This window comes from Harpia harpyja, chromosome Z (genome assembly GCF_026419915.1).
Source record: "Harpia harpyja isolate bHarHar1 chromosome Z, bHarHar1 primary haplotype, whole genome shotgun sequence".
NCBI lineage: Eukaryota > Metazoa > Chordata > Aves > Accipitriformes > Accipitridae > Harpia > Harpia harpyja.
In genome coordinates this window covers 89,288,499-89,303,967 of record NC_068969.1, presented here as the reverse complement: position 1 = coordinate 89,303,967, position 15,469 = coordinate 89,288,499, and the positions used below count along the sequence as shown (strand labels likewise).

The 15,469-nt window shown below is 39.9% G+C and overlaps 1 protein-coding gene across 1 annotated transcript in view; it reads left to right on the top strand.

The window, feature by feature from the left end:
* ANKRD31 (ankyrin repeat domain 31) overlaps positions 1–15,469 on the top strand; it is an 80,252-nt gene that overhangs the window by 5,461 nt on the left and 59,322 nt on the right. The window contains exons 4-9 of the mRNA XM_052778496.1: positions 1,462–1,508; positions 2,156–2,250; positions 3,265–3,305; positions 10,722–11,384; positions 14,092–14,369; positions 14,695–14,819. Coding sequence (XP_052634456.1) covers positions 1,462–1,508; positions 2,156–2,250; positions 3,265–3,305; positions 10,722–11,384; positions 14,092–14,369; positions 14,695–14,819 — 1,249 coding nt within the window. The remainder of the gene's footprint in view (positions 1–1,461; positions 1,509–2,155; positions 2,251–3,264; positions 3,306–10,721; positions 11,385–14,091; positions 14,370–14,694; positions 14,820–15,469) is intronic.

Genomic DNA, 15,469 nt, shown 5'->3' with positions numbered 1-15,469 from the left:
ATCAGTTGAGTTTTGCGGGAATTTCCTTACCAAAAGCAAGAGAGCAGGACAAAAGGCGGTTCCTAGTATTTGCAGTCAGTGGCCAGAAGTACTATTTGTGTAACTTCTATGATTCGAGAAGACCTCTCAACTAATCAGCAAGACACTGATTTTGCTTAGAATGTAATTTTTTAGCAGACAAAATAGCTCCTCCTTCTTCTGAGATATGATGGTAGTTCGTTGAGCTTTAAGCATCTATCTGAGCAATGTTAGCCAGTCAAAGAGGTTTAGTAGTTCTGCTATCCTCCTGACCTCGCTTGGTCTCTGGATAATTCTCTGTGTAAATACCCAGGCTGATTCATACGAAGGATGTATTTAGCAAAGTCAGTAACTATCTGCCAACTATCTCATTGCCATATTTTGGAACTACATCAGTCAATAATTGTTTCACAAACTGTTTCTAAAGAATCTGTTCTGTTCCAGGGACCCCTTTAGCAGTCATTCCTACTGGGCAATCTCCACCTGTTGCTCTTCAGGTCAATGCTTAAATGGTTGTTCTTACTGTGTTGCTAATACCTTGTGCAAGCCAAATAAGTCATCACTTAGTGTCCACACCAAAATGTTCTTTCCCAGAGTTTTTCCTAGCACTGTGAATGTTCTCCGCTGTATGTCAATGATTTGTTTAAAACTGCAGCCAGTATGCTGATAGTCCACTAGTAATCCCCAGCCTTCAGCTCATCTGGAAGAGAACCATTCTGCAGTTCACTTGCATATCGTAATCATTCCTAGGTTGCCTTAGACTTTACATAAAGGCTCTTTTTTCCATACTAGAGGACATCTCTCCCTTACGTACAGTCAGAGGCACAAAAAGCAGATCAAAGCTCCTTTTACTAAAGAGTTTGAATTCGGCTCCAGCTCTGGCATTAGCGCTCTCCTTACACACATGCCCTTTCCTGTGTCTGCATGTGGCAGCCCTGCCACTTGGAGCCTGCTGATGTGCAGGTCTTGTCAGCTAAGTTCCTTAATTCTGCCTTTTCCAAGGATATTGAGAGCTGTATACTAAACTCCACAGTCTCTGGAGTAGTATCCTGTCTTAATGAAAAGAGGGAATTGTTACAAAAAAAGATTAAAACTGGGAGTTGAAATAAAAATACCTTGTGTTTCGGTCTTTTGATATATAAAACACATGAAGTTTAAAGCAATCATATCTTACTTGCATAGGTATGTTTTCCTTCTGGGTGAGTGTTTTCTTTCATAGTCTTGATTTATTTTTCAATATCTTTCTCAAATAGCACAAATAAAAAAAAGATTTAAGTGGAATGGCTTTTCTGTCTTATTAGTAATTTATGTAAAGATCAGATCTAAAAATTCTGTTTCCCAACTCAATTACAGAAGGAAGAAGATAATCCTGTAATAAAGCTGAGAAAATAAATAATGAAGTTCTTTGTTTACTAACTTGTTAAATTTTTTTTTTCCATTCAGATACCTCAAGAGGCATATGCATCTGACCAATCTCAGTCTCTACTGCAGTGAGTATAATACATCACTCAGGAATTCTAGTCAGGCGTATTGTAATTAAACAATTCCATTACACCTCCATTTGTATGTTATTTTATTGTCAGTGTTCTATTGTGAAGCACTTTTCTTGTTTGCTTAGTGAAGGACCTATATTTATGTCAAAGGTAATTTGGTGTCCAATATGGGTGAAACTGTACGTGTATTTGTTTTTATCGATGATACTACCTTTAATGGTATAAGGGTATAAGCAACAGGAATGACAGTAAACTACTCGGGAAAAACCATTAGACAAATAAACAAAGATTTGTAATAAATAATATTAGACCTTTTGTTCATAGAAGCTATGGAAGGATTTCAGTAAAAGATGGATTAGAATAGAAATACAGAAAGAAGCAATAAAAAATAGGAAGAGCCATTTTTTCACTTAGAGAATGAATGTACAAACATAGCTAGCTCCGCTTAGGAAATCTGGAAGTCTTAGTTACTGCATGTCCTTGTAAAGAGAAGTATGCCTCTAAAATAACTGCAGTTGTTTCAATGAGAAATTTTAAGTGCAAAACTGCATAAATAAACTCAAACTACTGTAGAAATTTTCTTAAGCTGAGCAGGTTACAATTCTTTCTGAATAAGAATTTTTTATTGTATTACTTACTTCTAGGAGTTGGATAAAGTGTCCATCACTTACTGAAAATATTTCTAAGCCTGTTTTTTCACTAAGTGCTGCAGTAGAGGGACAGCAAAATAATTCTGTAGGTATGTTGTATTTTGTACAAAACTGAAAGTTGCTCTGTGGCAAGATCATTTGAAAAGCTGAAGATGAGTTCCCATGTAGGTTTAGAATCTGACTATATGTGGCCTTTACAACAGTTGTTTAGTTTTCATAGTTGTCTTGGACTACAAGTTATGTTTTTGTAAGTATCCTGGTAGAACTGTTTGAAGAAATAACTGTTTTCCCAAGCCAAGTGGTGTTATTTCCAGCTTAAAATTATTTCATTGCTGTGGAATTTTCTGACAAAAGTTACAGGCCACGTGGTACTCAAGTGCCATATGGATGTGTAAGGTAAGCATGGATGTAACAGTCATTGAGGGCTCCTGTATGCTTCTTACTAACATGTCCGGGAATCAAAGGCAACTGTAAGACAGGAGAAACAAAAATGCTATTGGTCATTCACCAGATCTGTCTGTCACCTGCTGCTACTTCAGTTGTACTTCTGTTCCTCTGTGCTCCCAGCAGTGCAGGGCTGCCCCATCTGTTTTGCTCTCTCTCTGTTTGAGCTAATTTTTGCTAACCCAGTAGCAAACCATTCACTTTATTTCTGATTAGGAAATTCCCAGGGAGTCACACGAGTGACAAACCACGGTGATGGGAGCAAGGAGGTTGGGACCAGCCCTTTTCAGAGGCAGTAAATGATTGGATTGTTTTAGTTGTATTGTCTAATTGCATTGTAATTACAGAGGGCAGGGCAAAGGTCTTATACTGTGGAATGGGTAGCAATTCCATCTGCTGATAGTCTTTGGAAATACAGGCCTCTAAACCACAGTGAAGAAATGTGACAAAATAGCCCTGGAATATAATTCAGTGACTAACATAGCCTTAAAGCCTAGAAACCTTATTGTCTGTTCCACTTAGGAAACATGACTATAGTAGTTTTTAAGGTCTGAAGCTTCAGCCTTAATCAGGAAGTGAGGCTATTTTACTAGACATGATGAGAAATTTCAGAAGTGGAAAGTACAACTGAAATATTTGTTTACTCTCCTAAATTTTAGATATCAAATGGAGTGGATTTCAGAAGGATTCAGAAGAAAAGGTTAGTGTATTTTTACAACTGAACGTATATAATATATAATTTAATTTAATTAGCATTAGAGAATATGTGACTGGAAAACACCTGGTTCTTTCATTTTAAAAAGCAGGCACATAGCTGTCAAAACTGACACTGCGTGCATTAGGTGAAAAAAACTTCAGAGCTAACCTTTATTTTCTGCTTTTGGGGTAGGAACTGCAGTTTTTAAGCTTGCGGGTCACAAGGGTAGAAGCATGGCAGTAACAGTGAAGTAGGAAAGACATCACCATGAGACACAATCTATAAGGGCTGTTACTTAAGCTAAACTAATGAAGACTTTTAGTAGCTCAAAACTTTTTTTCCATCAATGAAAGTTATGGTAGAGGCATTAGGAGGGTCTTTGAGGAGGAACAGAGTATCTGTAACTGTCCTCCTGTTCGGGAGTAATGACTTATTTGTGGCCAAAAATAGGTAGTACCAGTCTCTTTGATACATCTCTTTGGTAATCCTAAAGCTGGTCGTGAGTGACAAGTTTCACTGCTGATGAGCTAAAAGTGAGGGAATATCTTTGAACCTACCTTTTCCCCAATTTGTCAGCTCCTTTCTCAGTGATACTGAAGTAGGGATGATTCCACTCCAGTGTGAGCCTATCTACTTGGGTGTTACAAGGTACTACCTGTTTTCTTTGCCATGTGTTTCTGCTGCTTCCTTTGGGCCAACACTTGCTTGTTTGACCCCCAGCATGAAGTAAGTCTTGGGGAACAACTGTCAGATCCTGTTCAGTTTTTTTTAGTTGGCTTAGTTTTCAGCCATGTAATCTTTTCAGTCCAGCTCCCCAGATGATTAGGTAAGTGCCAGTGCAGCACAAGAGAGGATGTGGAAATGCACAGCTGAAGGCAAGTGGAAGGACGGGGGCTGTGCCAACACTAATTTAGATAAACTTAATGCAATCTGAATATTATGAGTGTAGCTCACAAATACTGATTATTTTAGTAATTTATCTGCTTGCAAGCACTGCTTTTGCATGTGAAAGAAAGAAAACCTTGGAGGGAAGAAGGAATTCCTTGATAGCTTCCAGAAAACACAGTAGCAAAAATTCAACAATATATCCAACCCATAAATACCTTGAGCAAGAGCTGAAGGTTCTGCAACCACTGACATAAACATCCAGTGGTCAAATGTTCGCTTGATTCTTCTCCACTTCCCCTTTCCCCTTTTCACTTCCAGCACTCCCTCCATTCTTGGTTTGCAGTCAGTGGAGTCCAAGCAGCAGTGAAGGACTTGAGCAAATTTCTGTTCAGTTAGCAGAGGAAGTGCTGGCGGCATTTCATGAAGGAGTTCTTGGCCTTCGCCTCCGTACCATCTGTCTGTATGCTATTGTCTGCAGCCATGATGTTACTTATGTCTGCTCTGCTACCTCTGCATTGTTATCTCCTTCTGTTGCCCCTCTGAGGCACAATGCCCTCTTTGTGCCTTTTGATTTCTAGTCTCAGTTCATCCCTGACTGGTTCATTGCTTTCAGGTCTATCTATGCTGGACAAAGAAACTGTCACTGAAATTTGCTCTGTTGCTGTTTCTGCAGCAAGAAGTAACGGCTATTACCAACTTCTATTGCAATGTCATGGACAGTTTTGAGGATTTCTGCAGCATTAGTGACATCAGTTGCATGGATCCTAGAGAAATGAGAGGATCTTGCTGGGTACATGTAATGCTTGCTGCCTTCTGCACTTCTTAGGAAACCTCACATTAACTTACAGCAGGATACCAGTTCCAATATTTCTTCTCTGACATTCCAGTGTGGAGCAATTTACAGCAATATGCAGTGAATTATCTGCTGAAATAACCTGCTTAATGCAGAGACCGTAGCATTATGACTGTTCCATCTAGTCCTGTAGGTTTGTACCTATAAATAAAAAGTTAGAATTCTATATAAATCAATTCTACTTTCCTTTTTTCAGGGAGCCTGATTAAGGTTAATGTTGGGGAAAAAACAGTACTTGCTAAAATTCACCAAAGACAAATTTGAGACCAGTATGGCAAATTGTTCATGTCTTGTAGCAAATACGATTGATTACATGGTCAAGTACTCCTTGTCTCAGAACAAAGGAAAAAAATGAAATCCCCTAGGCTATTCCTTTTTGAAAAATATATAACTACCAACGTACAACTGTAATACCAAGTTTATTAAATGAAACATTCTCATTGTACAGAATTAGTTAAGTAAAACAAAATCAAAATGCCTTGAAACAAAGATTACCTATGATTGATAGCCTCTGGAGAATAAGCAGATTGAGTGCATTGAGAATATCTCCAGAGAGGATATTTTAGGAGCCTGGAGTATGAAGGTTGGGATTAATCACTGCAGTGAATTACACTTTTTGCATATGGGGTGGTGTTGGCACTGGCAAGATCTGAGTGCTGCAGGAAGAGCTCTTGTGAGAGGAACCAATGGCCATCATAGGCTTCTGTGTACTGATTTGAAGAAAGGGCGAGGACAGACACCTTGACAACCAGCAGTGAGTCACTGGGCATGTTAGTTTTATGTATCTATTTGTGAAAATACAAGATAAATTCATTAATTAACACAATCACTGCACAGAAGTCCTGACACCATAAAATGAGTCGTGATTGATTTTCTTGATTTTGAGGACATAGCAGCTCTGATTTCTGTTGTGGTTAGTCTGTTAATAGTGGGGCCAGTACTGTTCAACATTTTCATTAATGGCCTGGAAAATGGAACAGAATGCACTCTCAGCAAGTTCAGAGTGCACTGGGAGGAGTGACTGATGCACCAGGTAGTTGTGTTGCCATTCAGAGGGACCTGGACAGGTTGGAGAACTGGACAGAGAGGAATCTCATGAAGTTCAACAAGGGGAAATGCAAAGTCCTGCATCTGGGGAGGAATAACCTCGGGCACCAGTACATGCTGGAGACCTACTGGCTGGAAAGTAGCTCTGCACAGAAGGACCTGGGGATCCTAGTGGACAATAAGCTGGCCATGAGCCAGTGATACACCCTTGTGACTAAGGCGGTGAACAATATCCTGGGCTGCATTAGGAAGAGTGTTGCCAGCAAGTTGAGGGAGTTGATCCTCTACTCAGAACTGATAAGGCCACCTGTAGAATACTGCGACCGGATCTGGGTCCTCAGTGCAAGAAGGATATGGACACACTGGAGTGAGTCCAGCACAGGGCTACAAAGATGATTAAAGGACTGGTGCATCTGGTTCTGTAAGGCCTTTGACACGGTCCCCCAGAACATCCTTCTCTATAGGCTGGAGAGATATGGATTTGATGGTTGGACTGTTCGGTGGATGAGCAATGGGTTGGATGGTCGCATCCAGAGGGTAGTGGTCAACGGCTCAGTGTCCAGATGGAGATCAGTGATGAGTGGTGTCCCTCAGGGGTCTGTATTAGGACTGTTTAATATCTTCATCAATGACATAGACAGTGGGATCAAGTGCACCCTTAACAAGTTTGCAGACGGCACCAAGCTGAGTGTTGACATGCCTGAGGGACAGGATGCCATCCAGAGGCACCTGGACAAGCTCGAGAAGTGGGCCCATGTGAACCTCATGAGGTTCAACAAGGCCAAATGCAAGATCCTGCACCTGGGTTGGGGCAACCCCCGGTATGAATAACAGCTGGGGGATGAAGGGATTGGGAGCAGCCCTGTGGAGAAGGACTTGGGGGTACTGGTGCATGAAAAGCTGAGCATGACCCAGCAATGTGCACTCACAGCCCAGAAAGCCAACTGTATCCTGGGCTGCATCAAAAGAAGCAGGTTGAGGGAGGTGATTCTGCCCCTCTACTCTGATCTGGTGAGACCCCACCTGGAGTACTGTGTCCAGCTCTGGAGTCCTCAGCACAGGAAAGACATGGACCTGTTGGAGCAGGTCCAGAGGATAGCCACAAAAATGATCAGAGGAATAGAACACCTCTCCTGTGAGGACAGGCTAAGAGAGTTGGGGTTGTTCAGCCTAGAGAAGAGAAGGCTCTGGGGAGACCTTATAGTGGCCTTTCAGTGCTTAAAGGGGGCTTACAAGAAAGATTGCCCAGAGAGCATGAATGAAAGGTTGCCCAGAGAGGTGGTAGATGCCCCATCCCTGGAAACATTCAAGGTCAGGTTGAACGGGGCCCTGAACAACCTGATCTAGTTGAAGATGTTCCTGCAGGGCCCTGAACAACCTGATCTAGTTGAAGATGTTCCTGCTCATTGCACGGGGGTTGGACTAGATGACCTTTAAAGGTCCCTTCCAACCCAAACTATTCTATGATCTTTCTTATGAGGACAGGCTGATAGAGCTACGACTGTTCAACCCAGAGAAGAGAAGACTCGGGGGATCTTACCAATGTGTATGAACACCTGACAGGAAAGCATGAAGATGGGGGAGGCAGACTTCTCAGTAGTGCCCACTGATAGGACAAGAGGCAGTGGACACAAATTAAAAAGAAAGAAACCCCATCTGAACACAAAACCCCCAACTTTTTAACTGTGAGGGTGGTCAGACACTGGAACAGGTTGCCCAGAGATGTTGTGCATTCTCCATCTGTGGAGATACTCAGAACCTGACTGGACACGGTCCTGGGCAACCTGCTGCAGCTGACACTGAGCAGCAAGGTTGGACTAGATGATCTCAGGAGGTCCCTTCCAACCTCAACTGTTCTGTGATTCTCTATGCATCCCTCACGTCCCAGTATATTGCAGTAATCTTCAGCTCAGTGTTCTCACAAAAGCTGGTAATGTTGATCCTTCTGAAGCCATAACTCTTTTGCAGTCATTCTGCTGTTGTTTGACTCATACCTAGCAGATACAGGAGTCCACTTAACATTTCCACTCCACCCATATGATTTATGCTTTCAGTATTACTCAGTCCAGTTTTATCTTGTAACATTTGCAAGCCACAGTCTGTGACACCAAATAGCCACCAATTTCTCGATAACTTTTTAATTGTTCTCAAACACATGGCAAAAAAATCCTTGCCTGTCAAGTTTCACCAAGGTGATGTGAATGCACTGCCGTCTGCTGGAACTGACAGGCCAGATTTAAGCTTGCTCAAGTTGTGCACAGGGAGAGGTAGACATCTAAGGCTTGGCTAAGCCTGGCTTACTCACTGGCCTTCGGTGCAGTGAGTTTATTAACACACAGTTTTTATATCCATGGTCAAGTGAGTTGGTATTTTTAGATGAGACTTCTGCTTGACTTCCCTATCCATCTCCTTCCTCTGTTGCGAGGTTCTGAATCGGCTGAGGCTGGAGCTGACTGTGGCCATGCTCAGCTGTTACCCAGTGTGTGCTTACTGGGTAAGATGGGGAGACAAGAGATTCTGGGCTGATGCTAGAAGGTCAGCAGGATTTGGGCCTGGATTAAGGAGCACCTTGATTTGGATTTGTACTGGGAATAATTGAGACAGGAAGATAGTGGGATTTAAATCAAGGCTTTCAAAGTAGTATGCTCATGCTCAGTGGAAGAGATTCACAGATGCCATGAGATGGTTGGGATTCACACCCTAGAAAGAATTAGCAGCCTTATGCCAAAGAGATACCATTCTCTTTTTGGCATTCTTAGATAGGAACCCCTTTTTTAAATGAGTTGCTTGAAGCATAGTTCTTCTGGTGGAGGATAGACCTGAACCTGCATTTACCACAATGTTGATATTTTACTGCTAAGCTACTGACTGAGGCGGAATCCTGCTTCTCCTCTGAGTGAAACTTATGTGTGTTCAGACCATATTTACCAGTCTTGGATCCACAGGAGAGAGAACTCCCTGTTTTTGTTCAGTTCCCAGCTGGCTCAGCCTTGCTCCTTCAGCAGCTCCTCTGTTCTTTTCAACAGACAATTGAAGGTACAGGGACCTTAGGCACTAGGGCTTTAAGTGTCTTCATGGATAAGTGGCAGCTGAGGATGGATTTTAGGGAGGGAAAGTTTTGATTTTTATTATGTTTTGCAGATTGTAATTACTTGTAGAGCAAGTCCCACAGGGTTTTGCCAACAGAAATGAGTGCTAAAGAAATTTAGGCACCTGTAGTTGGATGAGAGTTTTGTGAACACCAGTCACATTTAAGTGTTGGATTTCAGCTGGCATTTGGGTTTTTAGAATCTTGCAAAATTAGTTATTTATTCCTGCCTGATCCTTCTCCATTAATATAAATGTAAGTTTCACCTGCCCTTCAACAAATGCACTAAGCCTTTTTCTTAGGAAATTTGTAATACACATACATGCTGTTTATACCACAGTTCTTCAAGTACAGAAAGTTACACTAGTGGGGTTTTTTCCCAGTTGTTTAAGGTCTGCACAAATTACAGAAGTGGTCTAAAAAGAAACTGTAATTCAATATAGCAAAGTAAGAGGTAGTCAGTACTTAAAAAGGAACAACTAGCTGCACAGGTACAAGATAAAAAACAGCAGACTGGGGAATAATTTTTCAACAAATAATCAGGGATTTATAATGGCTTACAAACTGAACATGAGACAATGCTGTCAGATTTCTGCCCTTTCTGTTTTATTGTGTGTGAGCTTTATCAAAATTATGTTACCAGTGGTTAAAGGATTCTTGCACTGCCCAGTATTGCCACTTGCTGGCGGCAAGAGTCTAAAAATGTATTGAAAGAGATTTTCTTAAGATCCAGTATTACTAAGCAACAGCACTATTATATACAAATGTTACATACAAAAAATATGGTTTAGGTCTGCTGAGGCATCTGATTTTCTCCTGCAGAAGCATTTGGAACAGGGATAAGAAAAAAAATGAAAAAGCTATTAATTGGTATAAAAATGGGTGCATCTGTTGAAAGCAGTTAAAAGTTGATTAGAAAAACAGCGGTATTACTTTTCCAAGAACATTTATGGTTTTCTGGTTCTGTACTCAGTGTAGAAACTCAAACGTGCAGCCTCCAAACATACTGGTAAGGCTTTGAACTGGAGCTTGTGATGCTCCATACCTGTGTGGGATCTACCTGAACACATAATCAAAACTCATATATTGTGTTTTACTAACTATGCTTTTTATATTATTGTGAATATGTTCACTTTCATTATTTCTGGGTGACAGAAATTTGTAATGCCTTTCTTTTAAAGCCCTTTAACACCCTCAGGTTGTTGGCAATGGTGTAATATCTTTGACTTTATAACAGATTTAGTCTCTTATTCTGGATTTTCGTTGCTAGGGAAGTCAACAGCTGAAGTGGTCTGCTTTTGAAACTGAGACCCTAACCCTTGTGCCTTGTACCCCCCTTTAGGGGTACTAACCTTTATTAAGAAATTGTATGAGTTCTTAGGAAAGGCTTCAAGTCTCATAGTTTATGCAAAAATTGCAAATAAAATATATGTGTATATATGGATGACTTCTAAAGTGAATGTTAATTACATGCTTTTTAGAAAGAGTTGTTCCATTCCTTTTTGTAAACAGGGTTTTTTGTTTGGTTTTTTTTAATGTGTAGATTTCACAGAAATTAGTTAATGAAGATCTCTCTCCAGAAATAAGCCTCTGTCTAGATGCCCTTGTGGAGGATATAGTAATGGTTCCAAAGGAACAGACACCACAAGATTTATTTCCGCATATTTTAGAAGATTGCCAGAGAACCTGTATGACCATTATTGACACAGATAGCAGAGTAAAAGAACATTCCCCTGATAATGATACAGATCTTTCACTGACATCCCCAGGGAAGATTTTCATGGAAGCATTCACTGAACAGAGTATGCAGACTGGTGAATTTGAAATCAGTGATTTGTTGAGACCCCTCAGTGATTCTGAGAGTCTTAAAATGATAAATCCATTGCCTGACAAGTTAGAGTGCCAGGGTCATGCCTTTTCCATTGATCCATCAGCAGACGAGAGCAGTGATGCCCTGCCAGTATACCTTGTGACAGCTCTGAATGCCTTGTCAGGATCTGTAGTACAACCTGTCACTCCCATAGTGCCAAATGAGAGACAGCTTAACACTGAGGGAGAGCAGTTAAATTCAGAACCCAGTATTCCCCAGTTACATGATAACTGTACACGAATAACAAATATGATTGAGCCTCAACTTTCTACAATACAGGTGGAAGAAATAGAAGTCTTAACAAGATCTAACTTGCAGAGGACAACAAATGAGCAAGTATATACACAATTAATATTTGAAGATTTATGTTTATCATAAAATATTTTATAGAATAGCCGAATTACTTGGAGCTGTGAATCTTAGTAAAGATCAAACTGGCATCAGTAATTTACATGTTTAATACATTTCAATTGTTTTTGTTTTAAAAGTCCGGTAGTGTTTTTCTGTTATGTATTCTCTGATATAGAGATATATATATTCTGATATATCCATGTTATGAATATTCCTGTTTAGGTTATAACAAGGGAGAGAGAAGGACACATAGGAGACGTGTGTTTTTGCTATAGAGTGTAGTAGACATCCCTTGTAACCCTGGAATCAGATTCTCTGCTCTGTCTGTCTTTGAATAATCTGAAACTGCAACTCAATGATCAGCCACATATAGCTATTTAAGGTGGTTTTACAGCCACTTTGCTTCCCCACAATGGCATAAAACATCCAAAGACTATGAGTTAATTCTGTCTTTTGCTGGTAGTTTTAACTGAATATAACATTATGTAATAAAATGTGCCACAAAGGTTGCTAATTTCAAGGTTCTGAAAAGTCTCTAGGCTAATTGTCTCAGAACCATAGCAACCTACAAAGCTTTTTCAGTGAAGTGTTGATTTCTGAGATTGGTAGCACAGCTGTGTGAAGCTTAATGTGTAGATTACTCAGTATTGCAGTTAAGATTGTGAAGCAGGGTCCTGTGGGAATGGGGATGTATAACCCCTTGTCAATTAATAATTGATTTTAGCTTTTTTTGTGCCTCTATCTGCTATTCTTGAAGGCAGAAAATAGGGAGGCACTTTAATGAGGAAAAAATCCCAGTTAATTTTTTAGTAACTGTTGCATTGTAACAGTATATTGTTCACCTTGGTCTTTTCTCACCCTTGTTTCTTCAGAGTATCCTTGTTGTGGTGAAACAAGTACTCAAAAGAGGAGAGCCTGTACTGTCCTGTAGATGCAGTCAGGATGGTGGATAGCCCATTTATTTTAATATATGGTCCTGGTTTCAGCTGGGACAGAGTTAATATTCTTATTAGTAGCTGGTACAGTGTGTTTTGGATGTAGTGTGAGAATAATGTTGACAACAGACTGATGTTTTAGTTGTTGCTAAGTAGCACTTATCCTAAGTTAAGGATTTTTCAGTTTTTCATGCTTTGCCAGCAAGCAGGTGTTCAAGAAGTTGGGAGGGGTCATGGCCAGGACAGCTGACCTGAACTAGCCAAAGGGATATTCCATACCATATGACATCATACTCAGTATATAAACTGGGGGGAGTTGGCCAGGAGGGACTGATCGCTGCTCGGGCATCAGTCAGTGGGTGGGGAGCAATTGTGTTGTGCATCACTTGTCTTTTCTTGTTTTGTTTTACTTCTCTCTTGGGTTTTTTTTTGTTATATTCCTTTTCATTACTAATAGTAGTAGTAGTAGTAGTAGTAGTAGTATGCTTTATTTTTACTTTTGTTATTAAATCATTCTTACCTCAACCCACAAGTTTCACTTTTTTTTCAATTCTCCTTCCCATCCCACTGGGAGGAGTAAGCGAGCAGCTGTGTGCTGCTTAGTTGCTGGCTGGGGTTAAACCACGACATATGCATCATTTCTTGACCCGGAGGGACCACTTCTAGGAATGCAATTCACCTCTTCAGTAGCCTCTCTACTGAATATGTAAATTTAAAAAATTAATCAGTGAATCCTCCCTTTCCATCTGTGTCCCAAGAAAGAACTAACAAATTCTCCCACATCACGGTGAAAGAATTTGTATGCATGTGTGCTGAAGGTGTGTCCTAAGAGCTTTCAGCATTACTCAAGTGTGTAATAACCTAATGAGTTCCCAGGTTTCAGCAACTTGAGTGATACTCAGCTGCATGTCACACTCACTTGACTAAAACAGTAAATGAACTCAAGTAACTCAAATTAACTGCCATGTGATGACATATCTTTAGGATGGGATTTTTCTCCCTTACTTTTAGAGATAAGCCTCTGGTATACACCAATCATTTAGGTTCCCTTTTGCACAACTTAAGACAAGGTGAATCACCATCATCTCTGAAAGTAGCTCTTCTTCTTCACCTATGATAGGGGTGGGTAATGAAGATGCCTAGTGTCATCTAGTTGCCTGGCTTTTAGAAGGCTGAAGGTAAGTGAAGTGAATCTCATCTGTGGTGACTATAGTTCAGTGATGGTATGTCTTTAGAAGTAACTTCTCAGCTGGGAGTTACTGAACCTCAGGTGAAACATGGTTCTTGATCTTGTGCACATTTCTAGGTTTGTGCAAGAGTGAGATAAGATGGACTAGCTTAAGACATCTTAAACATCATTTTATTTTTTAGAGCAGGAGCTCTTGTCCATAGGAAACTGAAATGAATCTGTGAAGTCATTTCATATGTCCAACCAAACAACGTTAGGTAGTAACAACTTTTGTTTGCTGTCAGCCAGCCTAGATTTATTATTTAAGTTGTGATTCTGAGCGTCCTAATTCCCTTGGCTAATTCTGCCAGAGGCACATGGTGTGGCATACTACTTTAGGAGTGCCTCTCCTATGGCAGCATCTGTCTCTCGTGACTGTAGAATTCCAGTTATTCACTTAAGCAACCCCTCCATTGCCTGTGAGCACACGTATAATGTATAACACCATTTTCTTGGAGCTCTTGTATATACAGCCCTTGTTTTAACTGCATGCTTACCAGTTGCTTGTAATATTTCTTCTTTATCATAGCCTGTGGGTGATCAGCAGAGAGAGAAAGAAGTAATTATTTCAGATTCCTGGGGTGCCACCTCTAGTGAAAAGCAAACTGGTGAGGAAAGTTCACATTCAGCGGAGGCTGCAGTATGTGCAGAAACAGCCCAAACAACATCAAGGAAAGCAATGCAGTTAAGAGACACCTCAAGAAAGTGCAGAGATCATGTTTCCAGTCATCGCCAAATACTAGAAGAGACTCAGCAGAGGATGTCTCACAGTGGCAGTACAACAAGAAGCAAAGCTAAGGATTTTGAGTATGACAAAATCATGCATAATATTTTAAAATTCTTTTACTTAATTAATGTAACAAATACAATGCATACGGGGTACTCATTCCTCATGTGAATGACTTTAAATGATCAAAAGGTAAAGGTTTTACCTTTTATTGAAAGATCTGGAAGTTAGTTTCTCTCCTGATTTACTCTTTATTCAGTACTACCTAAGTTAGCCTATATACTTGCATGCTATTACAGACTTCCTTTTAAAATGAAATATATTCACATTCTTAGCTCTACTATAAACATCGATTTATATAGAGAAGAGAATATTTTTGTTGATTCTAAGCAAATCTCTTGTCAGTAAAATTCAGAAATCTTCTAAAGACAAGCAGGATCTAGAAACCAACATATGCCAAGAAATAACTCTGAATGAGGATAGAGAAGCTAAGCAGAGAAGAAGGAGCAAGAGGATTGAAAAAAAACTGAGTAAGATATTCTCTGATGTTTATCATAAGATTATTTTTTTGTTTGAACAACTATACTGAAACAAATAGAATTCATAACATTTCCAATATATTGTGGCATGGATTTCTTTTAAAAAGATGGTATAAACATTAATTTTAATATTTAAGATTATTGATAATTTCCCTCACTTGTTTAAACCTACGTATTAGCAACCTAACAGTTGACTTGTTTGCATAAACTCCTTAAGAATGATGAGAATTTTTTCAGGATGCAATTTTTATCACAGTATTTTATATGAAAAAATTATGGTGTATTCTGAAAAGCAGAAGAAAAGTGCTTTCATGCAGAGTGAAAAGGTAGATCCTGATATACATTTATATATCCTTCTATAATCTAGTATTCTGTGTGCAACATCATTCTGAGGGCAGTGCCATCCCCAAGAATTGACCTATAAAAACCAGTTTACTCTATTTTGAATGCCTGCTGTTGTTATCTTGTCTGTTTTAAGTAGATGATTATAGAGCCTTCACTACCACAGTCACAGAGCACACTTTGAAGTATTTTTCCTTGCAACATGCTTTGTCAGAGAGAAAGATTACTATTTTTTGTCCTTTGAAGATGCATGCAGAGAAATTCATTGCCTCACAGAGGAAGTGTATAGGCATATAGAA